We start from the raw sequence: 12,987 nt of genomic DNA, 5'->3' as shown, positions 1-12,987 counted from the left end.
AACCCGGACACTTGAATATCTTGTGAAGAAAAAAGCTGGAATTAATATGTTTACTAGTTTTTGCATTTTTACTTATTAATCTTTTTAGGTGGCTTATGTCTTCAAAAGGAAACTGTAATTTTTCACTGTATTTCTCTAGAAGATAAAGTTATGAATACTATTATGTCCTTTTATGGGTTAGACATCAGTGTTTAAAAGTGACATTGAAAGCAGGTTGCCAGACACGGTACAGTCCAGGGTTAAAATGCTGAATTCTATTAGGATTGCAATCGTTGTATCCCATCTCAAATCCATCTGTCTTTCATGTGTTTTTTTACATATGCACAGTGGAGGCTGGTGTTTTGCAGCAATGTGACTGAAGTCTTCTTGGTATGTGTTGCAGCATGTATTGTGCTTTTGCTACTGCTGTTTGTTGCTGGAGCTCTGACTTCCCAACTTACCTGGCACGTGGGTCCATGGAGAGCCCCAAAGGTGTGGGAGCTTGTCTGCATGGGACAGGTTGTGGGATCGGCATCTGTAAATGTCACTACAGAAAGTAGTGCTTCTGAGAAATATCCAATACCAGAAAAGAAACCTTGTATTTTAGTAGCTGTAGCAAGGATTTAGATTTCAAAATACTGCAAAGGTTTGAAACTGTAGTTTAGAAACTGCAGGAACAGGCAATGATAAAAAAAAAATCCCTGAGATTAGCTCTGCTCTGGCTTGTGGTTTGTAGTAGCAGGGATCAGTTTCATGCCTTGTGCTGGGAAAAGCCCTGCTACTACACTTTTTTGTTCCATTAAATAAGAAACTATTTGGCAGATAGCCACAGCTGAGAAGTATAACTGGCATAAACCTTCAACTGCAAATTTAAAATATTCACACAGGCAAAATTAAGCAGATATACCTCATTCCATATAGTAGTTCTTGAGTATGCTCCTTTGTTGTCGTGTTACGCTAGAAAATGCAAAAGAGCAAGACTACTTGTTGGTACCTGTTGTGTTTAGTCTGTGGGAAATGTTTACAATGAATAATACCCGTGGGTTTCCTCGCCGAGTATTTTCAACAGGGAAAGTGTCGTGTAGCCTCAGCGCTGTTATTCATGAGACAGCCCTCAGCCTGCGTGTGGAGGTGTGGATCTGGATCAGAAGAAAACATGAAACAGCTTTCTAAATTAAGGAGAGCGATGCTCTGCTGGTATCGCTGCTTTCAGAAACGGGAAATCACAAGTGCCTGTGCAAGCTGCGGCTGACACCACCAGGGTTGTCTGGAAAAGACAGTTAACCTCCCCGTAGCAGAGATAAATCTCCATTTAGCAAAGGTACTGCTCAGCCAGGTGTCCGCCTGTTTGGTGGCTGGGAGGCAATTCTGTATGGGCCTGTGCTGTGCTGCCTTTGTCCTGCACGCTCAGAGGAGGAGTGAAAATTGCAAGCCAAAAAATAAAAAAAAAAAAAGAAAAAAGAAAAATGCATGGTTTTGAGCAGGTACTTCTGACTGTGGGTAGCCCTGGCACTGAGGGCCGTGGGAAGCGGGATTCGTGCCGGTGTGTTGTTGCGATGTTGTGTAACAGAGACGCTATTGAAAGAGGGAGCTTGAGATGAGGATAGGCAAAGTCGCTTGGCTTCGTTTCAAACCTGTTTGGGTGGCTGGGACGTTTATCTAGAACGGTATGGGCACGCACTGCACTCGCAGGCTGCTTGAGGACAAGGAGGCAGATAACCAGCTGAGCAGTCTTAGGTGGGAGAAATAAATGCAGTCTGACCAGAGGTTGGAGGAGAAAATTAGTCGGTTGCTGCTTTGGGGGACAAAGGTGTAATGAAGATCCTCACAGAGCAAATGCAGTATGCTTCACCTGTTGGCAGAGCAGAGGTTGCTGTAGATGGCCTGGTGGGAGGTTGTGATGTGCACCTTAGGCAAATGGGAGCTCTTGTAGGTTGCTTTATTATCCTCTCCAGGCCCAACAGCTGCTGTTCTGCCTCTCCCCAGCCAGGCACATGGAAGCTACGTTCTGCCGTATCTTATATTCTCCACACCAACTGATATCCAGCCCTCAGTTTAAAAAAAATAACCTCTTGTTACATATAAAATAGAACCTAGCTCGTACATTCAAGCACTGCAAAATAAGAGTAATGCCAGGATCCTAGCAACTGCCCGTATGTGACCAGCTCCCCTGCAGGGCTCTTCGTCGCACAATTGCACTTCTCCTCTTTTTCCCCATGCTGGCCCTTTCACAAAGTCCCTGCCTCAGCCAACACGTGGGGTGTTAATGTTGAGCACTCAGTGTGTGGCCCTCAGCCCTGCTTATTTTGTGAACCATACAAACTTTGCATTGAGGTGCTTCGTTTTCCAATCAGTTTTCCTATGGTACTCTCCCTGTATTACCTAATTCCACTATCCTTGGTGGTATCAAACTATATCAACTTTGAGGGCTTTAGACCTCTTTTCAGATTAGTTTCTGTTGTAATCTCATGCTATTTAGAAAGGGAGAGGGTATTGTGCCTGAGTTACATATGGAACTCTGAGAATTTGAAACCAAGATGCCGGCTAATTTTGAGAACCTGAACTGAGATGTAAAAAAACAGGGTATGTTTTACAGTTCTTTATGAGATTACAGCATAGCTCCCTCTGTCTCGATTGCCATTGTGATTAGTACTTCCAAAACATGACCACCAGCATCACAGATAGGGTACTCGCAGAACAACACAACCCGCTGGGCTGCCTGTGCAGCACCTGGCAGAAATGGGGAGAGACTTCAGTTGTCCCAGTAGGTACTTGGACCTGCCTGGTCTGTAACATCATCCTTTCTCTTGCAAGGCATTATCTTTTTTTTTTACTGTCTTGAAAGCTGGACAAAACAGAAACCTTCCTCTTTCATTATGCCACCCTCATTCATAGCAAGACTGCAGCCTGTCCCGTGCCGTGAGAGAAACAAGGGACCTCTGCAAAAGGAATTTTGGAATCCAAAAGGAAGGGGAATGAGTGGCTGCTATGCTTTTTGGCTTCTGGGCACTTCACAGCCTCAGTATACTTGCTTTTAAATCTAAAGAATGGCTGCTTGGGATAATGTGTATTTTTAATTTCAGTGGTTTTTTTCTTAGAGGGTATGTCTAGATCTACTGTCTCTCAGCAGAATTTGAAAAACTGTGGTAGCAGCAAGTTACTAACCACACAGGCTGCTGCGGGTGGGGAGGCACTTTTTGGTTGGGGTTTTGGGTGACAGCACAGGAATGCTTAATTTAGGGCATAATGGGGTCAATAGAGGAGTACATTGCAGTTGTTAGACCCTCAAAGCCTGCGATTCTCTGCTCTCTCTCTATTCTGTTTTACTTCTTTTTCCTCTGACATCTCCTGAAACTCTGGCTCCTGCTCCTCTCTCTCTTTTTTTCTCTCCTCCTGCCCCTCACCAATCCCAGTCACTTCTACTTCTTTCTCCCCCCTGGTTCATGCAGAAGGCATACCATCTGTAGCTGGATGTGGCCATCTTAACAGAACGGTTTCCAGCTCTCAGGGTATGGTGCATGTACACCTCTTGCTAATGCAGATGTAGTGTTTTGGGAACTCAGTTGATGCAAATTATGCAAACTACTCAAAGGTTTAAATACTGGTGCAATTCAGATGGTGGGTGTAGCCTGAGAAAAGGCTATGCCTAACGCAAACAGCTCGAGGTACCTGAATTAGAGCTCCGCTTTAAAAACAAGATGGCACTTCATCACTTTGCTACAACTCGATGCTCATGATCTTTTTTTTTTTACTATAGACAAATGTTTGTTTGTTTGTTTATCTTTCTCAGAGAGATGAATCATTTTCATTGAAATATAAAGAGGGAAAAGTCTAGGTATGAATTTTTTTCTACATTAGGTATCTGCCTAATTGAGAAAGCTTAGCAAATTTAAAAGACAGACAAGACTAACAGTGGAAAACCTTAAGCAAGCCTTATGACTGGAGTTACCTTAAATACAGAATACCCAACAGAGGCAGCCTCACTGCAGGGATTCTTCTATTGCTCATGCACAACCCTTGACTAGGAGAACAAACTTTGCAAAACAAATTAGACAGAGAGAAGTTGTCCCATATACAATTAATATGTCACAGCTGATTCACTGTAGATCAGAAACCTGAGTACGCTGTTTCTCAGGATGCAGACAGCCTAACTCCTTTATAATTATTGTCCTCTCTTCTAACTAGTGTGGGAGCAGACTGAGCTACAAAAGACCTTTAAAATCTTTGCTACTGCAAGTTATGGTGCTCTGAAAAACTGGTAGGATACAACTGCATGGTCTCCTTGATCACAGTATTTGGCCAATCGGTATGTCGTATTTCCAGACTCTTAACAGTCAAAAGCAGCAGCTTATAAAATGCATAAGTATCTGGAGATTTCTTCCAAGGCAAATTGTGGTTTCTGTCACTGCTTTGAGCATTATTCTTTCTGGCTCACCTTGTTCTTCAGGTGTGAAGGACAAGAGGTTTTGCTGCTCAGAGAGCTTGGGTGTGCCTTTCTCACCAACATGTCTGGTCCTCCAAAAGCAGATGAGCTTTTGAGCTCTTTGTTCCTGTTTCTTTCTCCTTCCACCTGTACCCAAAGAGCTGGCTGTGTGAAGGTGGGACAGGTGTTCGTGCCGCAAAGGAGGAGTATTCTGTTTAGCTGTGGTGCCTGCATAAAGCTCTCAGCTGCTCCCTGTCCACAGTCCATCCATCATGCCAGCTTGCACCAGCTCAAGTCTTCTATTTGCTCTCGCTGCTTTCCTTGCAGATACTTTCCAGGACATCTGTGGGCGCTGCTGTGGAGTTTTGCTTCTAAGCAAAGCCTTAACTTGTAACTGATTCTAATGCAAACTCACTTACATGTGTGTCCCAAAACTACTGCTTGAGTTTGACTGATAGAATCAAATTCCTTTCCTGGGTTCTCCTGTCCTCACTAGCTGCCAACATTTTGCTTTCTGACATGGGAGATGTCATTCTTCCTTCCTCTGAAATGGTATGGGGCTTCACTGCATGGGTTTCTTAAGTCATAGAAGTATAAAATTTTCTTGGCAAACAGACATTTTTTGCATTTAAATGCCAGCACCCAAACAAATGCTTTGCCTTTCCTATAATGCCTCATTTAATCAAGTTCAGAATAAACTGGATTAACTCTTGGTATTTACATTAACAGTAAAAATCTGCTGGAAGCTAAAATGCTGAGGCTGTTCTTCATAGCACTAGACCATGCAATGATAATAAAAAAATGTTTGTCTTCTTGCTTAGCTTTTTTTTTTTTTTTTTTGCAACCATTTGATGATTTTTCATGACAGAACTAGGGAAGCTGAGTGAATCTCTTACTTAAACTTAAAAGAGAAAATACATATTGTTGCTTACTTGAATTCAGGAAAAAACAAACCAAAACCAAAAAAATCAGACCACCCTCTCAGTGTTTGTGAGGTACCTCAACTATGTTTACAGCAAATGAATATGAAGAAACATACCCATTTTTGTTATTTGTGTCCTTCTGTTTGTTTTTTTTTTTTAAAAGATAAATTAAATCCCAAAGTTGCAAGTAGTTGTACACATTTCTTCAGTGAAATGGTTTTGGCTTCCATTACAATGCCTAGGGCAGCAGAAGCTGGGGCGGGGGCACACTAAACTGATGTTAAAAATAGATGTCTCTACCTGTAACAAGAGCAAATTAAACTTTTTGTCGGGCTTGAGAAAACCTTCAGAACAAGTGCTTTCAGAGTTGACAGATAAAGGTTAAATCAATAAGCAATTAATCACATTCATCACTTTTTCTATATTAAGGCAGACACAGTAAGACATAGTTGTTGGAGTTTTTGTTTTTAAATAGCTTTACTTCAGTCAATAGCAGACACAGGCAGTCAGGCTCTGGACAGACATCCATGGGATTCAGCTGTGCTTTTGCAATTGTAAAGCAATTTCTAGTGTGGAAATGTGGATTGTCTTGCACAAGGGACATACCGAAAGCTCATTAGTTAATGACTGTAAATAGTTTACACTGCCTTGCTCCACATATGTTAAAGTGGGACAGGACTAATTAAGCAAGTAAACTTACTACTTATTTTTAAATGACAAAGTAATTTGATTATGGCTGTTATGCAACTAAATCCAAATAAATCTGAACAACCCCCTACCAGATTAAGGTGCCAATTCAGCAGTGCATGATGTGCCTTTCATGGTACAGACTGCGACACCCGATTTAGTTTAACTGTTTTATATGACTCCAACGTCCCAGAAGCTGCATTTCACGCTATACATGCATTTTTCCCTAATCTAAATCATGCTGCTATGTTGATTTTGGTTTACATAGGTTCAATATTCATGACCGAGATTAAAAATGGACTCTGGCAGTACAAGCATGCTAACATGCTTCTGCTTGCATGCTTCAGTGCAAAAAAATCAGCTGTACAACTAGACTAGCCCTTTTTTTTAAATGTAATTTTAAATAGTGGGATGCTGTCTTCTGTATGCTCTCAATGCGCCAGTGCTTTATACCCCTTTGAATTTGCTGTGCTACTACAGGCATTGTTCTATGGCCTAGAATATAATTTTCTTTAACGAGAAGCCATGTTTCTTTATCAGCTGCTAAAGTTATTTGGCAAATAGCCTTCCTTTTGTCCCTGCTTCTTCCAGTGTTGTTGGAAGAAGAGCTGTTATGGTTTGCTGTAAGCTCGTAGCCTAGTTACTGAAACAAGGGATGATTAAAGGTTATCTTTTAGTATTTCTTATAGAAAAGGAAGCAATGATAAATAAAACTTAGCCAGTCATACTTGGATGAAAAGTTGACTTTGCACCTCAGATGCATGGGCAATAACTTGTTTCACCTTCTGTAGACTTCTTAGTGTTAAATTTGCAATTATTAAAAAAAAGTAACTAATTCTAGTAGCCTTTACTGTTTGGAACAGAACACCATAGTGCCTCTGTTCTGAACTTCTGCACAACACTAATACTGTTCTGCATATCCTGGATATCAAGAATCCCATTGTGACTGGATGTCCCAAACTTGAAGGTTTTACTTAGAATGCCTCATGCAATACTGTCTCTGCAGACACCAAAGAGACAGCAAACACCTCCTTTACACCAGTGGCAACTTTAAATTCATGGCTCAATGGAAATATGAGCAGCACCTCTTCCCAGGGTGGTTAAGAAAAGATTACAAGTGAATATATATATTTTTTTTTTTCGCCATATATACCAGCCCCTAAACAGACTCTCCAGTGTCTTCTCTTTGCGTGTTATAAAACATAAGAGTTGGCACTGGAAACTAGTCCCAGCAATTCAGCCAGCGACATAGATAAAACTACTGCCTTCTACATTATCTGCTTCCTAGGATATTAGGGTGCCTGTACTTCTCTCTCTTTCTAGAGGACTTTTACTTTCTTAATTTGAATTCCAGACAATGGTGTAGTCTGACTTGGCTTCCTTCCACCACTTCCCAAAACCAACCAACCAACCAAAATCCCCCCAGACAACCCAACCGCTATTAGTAGTTGGCTACTTGCCATTACAGTAATAGCTTTAACTGTCAGTTTAAGAAAGAAATCGGTTTTTCAGACACTGTTAAAATCAGCCTATTTGGAAGTGAATGCCCTTTCTGCCATGTGGTATGTAAGATGCATGGTGACTTCCCCTGAAGTATGAAATCAGTGCATGTGTACTTTGGTCAAAGAAAGTAGTTCTTAAGAGTATTTATTGTATTAGTGTTTATTTTTTTGAGACAACAGAAAAATCTGTATTAATTTTTTTTTTAACAGGCCAAGAGCAAGCTTCAGCAAAAGATCTATAAATCAGTGAAAAGACATTCTTTGGCTCAGATCTCATTTTTGATATTTCCCTAAAGACGTTGTTTCTGTGGCTACATATGACACTTAGTTGGTTATTTTATAATAGTGCATCTTTAGTACATAATAGTGCAGATATATCCTTGTATTGGACCAGAACACTAGCAATTAATCTTACGTCTTTAGGAAAGAACAACAGAACTGTACCTTCCCAGATGGCCTTCTAATACCCAATTCTTTTTCATGCTTGGTAGGTGCCATTTTAACTCATGTGTGCTTTAGAAGTATTTTAATCTTAAAAAACCCCAACCAAACCACAAAAAATAACAAACCCACAAACCAACAACATACCAAGAATACTGTCAAGACTGAAGAGATCTAGAGCTAACTGCTGAACTCATTTGGTAGAAATGGCTGAAATCAAACCAGACATTCATTAGTATACATTTCTCATCAGCAGAACAGCTGATCAGGAAGCAAGAAAGTCCAACGTGAGACAGGGTCCTCCATTGTTAGAAGCTCATTGACTTTTCTATATAGCCATTAGATTTCTGAAGAAAGGAGTTAGGCTGAGGAATCTTTTTCAAGAAGTATTTTTTTTTCTTGAAGGACCTCCAATTCAGACAAGCAGCTTCCAACACAGGAAAGGTACAGGACTACCAAGGACTACAGGGATCTGGGCATTCCCGCAGGTAAGTCTCTGTATGGCCTCCATACACTTCCATCAGCGTTGTGCACACAGTCAGCTAACAGGCAGGTGGGAGGAAGAGGAAAAAGAAAAAACCCAAAGAAACAAACAAACAAACAAAAAGAAAACCTCATTATAGTAATTAGTGAAAAACTCTCTCATACTAGCTAACAGTTCAACTAAAATGAGCATTTATCTTATTTAGTCAACAACATGCAATTATGAATAGCTTGTGTCCTCAGCCAACTGAATATAGTAACTAAATTTCTCATTCAAAAACTCTTCTCACTCCTTTAGTTTCTTTTTTTTTTTTTTTTTTTTAAACACCAAAATCTCAAGTTCAGACTAAAACGTCTTTGGCTGCAAGAAGAATGTGACTGTAGCATGTGTAAACCATGAGGTATATTAACTTGTTTCATGCTACTTGTAAGGGCATGTACCAATAAGGGCATGTACCACAGGTTAATTCAGGTTAGAAGGGTCCTTAAAGATGTCTGTAGTGCAAATGCTGCGTCAAACCAGAGCCAGCTATGAGGAAATGGCTCAGGCTACTTGGAGCTTTAAAGCTGTAGGGCTTTTGGAAAACAGCTATTCCAGCAATTACATTTTTCTTTTACAAAGTAACATGTAATTTGTTTTGGTTTTATGTGCATGTTTTCACCTAAAAAAGCCCTGAATGTACCACTGTGACCTCCTCCTTAGAGGTACAGTAGCTAGTGGTTTGCCGCCTAACCCACAACTCTAAACCTGCAAAAGTGGAAGCATTACCTTATTGAGGACTGGCTTTGTGGAGAGGACATCATAAATTGCTGGTAAGGAGATGTTCTGAAAGAAAATAATACATTGATGTCAATGGACATTAACCTCTTAGTGTAAATGCTGAGAACTGTAACTTTTTTACTACTCAATTAGATAATAAGATAAAGATTTAAAAGTACATCTTGAGATGAGAAGAACATGGGTTGCAAAAACTTGAGCAGACCAGATCTCAGTACAGCATGGGACACTTGAGTGCAGTGTTTGCTGCCTGACTGTGTGTGTTTGAAATTCACTGGTGATAAAACAGCTCGGGAAACAATGAAAATACCTCTCAAAGTATCTCCAGGTTTATCCCCTGCATATGCAGCCACAGAAAATACTTATAGGAAACCTATCTAGATGAAGAGAAAACCTAAAACTAAAAACCATTCATGTGAAGAGCCATGTGGTACTTTATTACCCAGAAGCACAGACAAATTGTCGCAAAACCATTAGCCACTTCTGTCATTACAGCTGTGCTTGCAAATGCCCTGAACAGTCCTGGCTGCGTTAGATCAATACTGTAACTTGGGAGTTTCAAAACAGCAAGGTGAGGTATTTGGAGGACGTTTACCTCTTGCATTGTCTGGTTCAGGCATTTCATTGCAGGTGTTCTACGATTATCCAAGATTAGCGGAGGCTTCCAGCGATCGTAGTTTGTTTCCAACACATACCACGTGCCTTTCTTGGTATCAAGCCTGGAAAAGAGGTATATGTTTGTGTTTTGCTTCTCTAAGCATATAGTAAGTACATATATAGTATATACTATATACAGCTGGATATTTTTAGGCTTGCTGTGGTATTTTTCAATTATGCTAAAGAAGTGAGTTCTGGCACAACAGAAGTCACAAGAAACATAGAACAGAATTATTGGTGGAACCTGTCCTCTTCTGGAAGACTGAGTCAGGTCAAGCATACTCACTCCCAGATATCCAGCGTAGCTGTCCTGGAACGAGTTATCACACACCCTTCTCCAGAATTTCTTCCACCCAGTATAAAGTAAGCTGGAGCCAACAGTCTTGTTTTTGCCAGTTTGTCTTTCGCATCCTGGTAACTGCAGATAACAAAGTAGTGTTGGACTATTAAACACTATAAATGGCTCAAGTGGCTCAAGTACTGAAGAATGAGTTTCACAGACCCAGGAAAAGTTACACCTCTCTCCACCTTTCATGCACGTATAAGGAGATTGTATCACAATGAAGGAACACATTTAAGCAAAGCTCCTCCACTCTATACTTAAAGTATGGCTGCTGAGAGGTGCTCTTTGCACTTTTTCTACATTTAAAACAGCAACAAAATGATGACATGCTGTGCCATAGTCCACCTAATTCATTTAGTGCACGAGAGCTCTGTTTCTTTTTTCTTCCTATAATATACTACTACCTGTTGGATGTGTTCTGATGCACAATGCTGTTACGCATTCAGATACCAATAGGTTCATTAGAAAAAAAATAAATCTGAGAAAACAATTTGATGAGTTTTAAGAGATCATGTGTGATGCCTCCCCCCCACCAGAGTACCAGCAAACCCAGAGCTCTTTAATGTTAAGGCTTCTAGGAAGATACCTGTATCATTAGGTAATAAGCATACATCTACAGTATTCATGCCAGTTGAAAGCAAAGCAGATCAAAGCAGTAGAGTATTTAGAGGGCGGGGGGAATACCTTGTAGCATTCTCTAATACTGTTCTCGTAAGAAAACCCATCCACATACCATCTCTTCTACCAAGAAACCATTCGAAGATTCCTGCAAAATATCACTGGTTACAATAATTTGTTTTCAGAAGGTTCACTCATCAGTTAGAAGCTATTCTAACTTTCATAGCCTTTAAAATGAACTGTGTTTTATCTTGCTCATCTGGAATCTTTTAACCATCTGTGTGCCTGTTTATTAAGGTAACTGGTATGCCCAAGGTCTGGAAAACTCGCACAGAAATAATGAAAGAAACGAGCATTACTCACCAACATAACCACCATCAAGACTGAAACGCTCATTCATTGTCAGAGTGAACAAGTCCTGAAAAGCATGAAACAAGTCAACCTTCATCCATCACCAGCCCATTAGTATCAGTAATAAACAGGAGGCAGCACTGCAATTTACATAGGAATTGAGCTTCTTCTTGATTAGACTCTTCCCCTTCTGAGTAATGGGCTGCAAGATCAAGTCCATGTGGAGAACAACCTAGTTTATCACTGCCTAAGTAGGAATGATAATTCATAGTCTTCTGATCTGGCATAGCAATCCAGCAAACCATGCTTTTATGCTAAGCAAGTCAAGCCTGTGGCCGTTTTTCTCCTGGTCCTTTTTGCATCACTGAATTACCAATGTTCCTTCCCCTGCTGTATGTAACCTTATTCTCAGACCTCCGAATACTATTCTAGTTTGAAGGCAGATTTTTAAGTCCCAGTACTAAATACACAGTACATCCTGATATGTTACTGCCATTCACATGGGCATGCAGCTGTACACAGTTCAATCTGTGCTACCTGCAACATGCAGTTCAAACTACTCAAATCCCGGTCTTCTCTAACTAGTGTTTCTTTCAGAGGAAAGTGGAATTCAGCTGCGCTGGATCATTTTCAGAATGGACTCTTCCCAATTTATTTGACCAATTTATTTATTTTGAAGACAAAAATAAATTGATGCAATGCAGGGATTTATGCCAGAAATGCTCTACTATGAAAAGGGCCACCTCTAGTAGAGGATAAAGACAGAGCATGTAGAAAAAAGGAGGAGCTGTTGTAAGTTGGAGACCCTGGTATAATTCTGTACTGCTGGTTTTTAAGATGCAAATAAAACCCAGATTGCAGGTGCCTATATAAAAAAAAAGATCTTGCAATGTAGGACTCCTTTTCCAAGAAGGATTGGAAAAAGAATTAAAATAGCACAAGTACGCCATTTCACCTCTGGGATCACGGCAGTATCTATCTGCTAGCAAGGAACTCCAACCACTTGAGCACTTTGTATCCACTCCTGTTCATATTCAGAATTCAACATTGTTTTTAAGAACTGTCCAAACATAAATACTTAATTTAGGCAATCTCCTATCCACTCCTGTTCATATTCAGAATTCAACACTTGTTTTTAAGAACTGTCCAAACATAAGTACTTAATTTAGGCAATCTCTTTTTACAAGCAAGAGTACGGCATTGTTTTCTTTTACCTTTCTTTAAATAACTATACTGTGTACCAGAGCAATTAAGAGATCATTTATTAAAAAAACATCCCAAGGCAGAGGATGAAAGCTGGAAAATTTACATCCTAAAGGAAAGTCTGAAGCATTATTAACAAACTGACAAGCCCCACTCCCCATACTTACTGGTTTGACTCCTGACACCATGCCTATGTATCCTGCAAAATTTGTAGACTTGAATACTGTTTTGTTGTTTCTCTGGAAGTCCAAGTTTACCACTATAGGCTTCAGTTCCCGAGTTAAAGTCCAGGAATTATTTTTAACATCCCACCTGCAGAAGATGATGGTACAGCATTTGAAACTTCCCTCCCCGAGTAGCTTTAAAACTTCCCTTCACAGCATGCAAATTTCCTATGTGTGATGCCTGTCCTCTGATCTTACTTGGGTCAGCCAACACCACTGCTCAGTAAGTTACCTGAGCAGCACTAGCAAGGGACAACTAGGAAGTCTAGACGCATAGGCAGTCAGTGAAAAGAACCAAGTTTTGTTCCAACCAAGAGCATATACACTACTCAGCAGTAGACAGCACCACCACTGCAGCTGGTCTGTTTTGAACAC

At 40.4% G+C, this 12,987-nt stretch overlaps 1 protein-coding gene across 1 annotated transcript in view; it reads right to left on the bottom strand.

The window, feature by feature from the left end:
• Positions 1 to 8,125: 8,125 nt before the first annotated feature.
• ASAH1 (N-acylsphingosine amidohydrolase (acid ceramidase) 1) overlaps positions 8,126 to 12,987 on the bottom strand; it is a gene marked incomplete at its 5' end in the record, with an annotated part of 10,644 nt that continues 5,782 nt past the window's right edge. Inside the window, 7 exons of the mRNA XM_010288484.1 lie at positions 8,126 to 8,497; positions 9,208 to 9,264; positions 9,812 to 9,935; positions 10,160 to 10,291; positions 10,901 to 10,982; positions 11,198 to 11,252; positions 12,556 to 12,700. Coding sequence (XP_010286786.1) covers positions 8,408 to 8,497; positions 9,208 to 9,264; positions 9,812 to 9,935; positions 10,160 to 10,291; positions 10,901 to 10,982; positions 11,198 to 11,252; positions 12,556 to 12,700 — 685 coding nt within the window. The remainder of the gene's footprint in view (positions 8,498 to 9,207; positions 9,265 to 9,811; positions 9,936 to 10,159; positions 10,292 to 10,900; positions 10,983 to 11,197; positions 11,253 to 12,555; positions 12,701 to 12,987) is intronic.

This window comes from Phaethon lepturus, unplaced genomic scaffold, assembly GCF_000687285.1.
Source record: "Phaethon lepturus isolate BGI_N335 unplaced genomic scaffold, ASM68728v1 scaffold4316, whole genome shotgun sequence".
Taxonomy (NCBI): Eukaryota; Metazoa; Chordata; class Aves; order Phaethontiformes; family Phaethontidae; genus Phaethon; species Phaethon lepturus.
The sequence above is the reverse complement of the archived record's forward strand: the minus strand, read 5'-3'. Positions and strand labels throughout refer to the sequence as shown.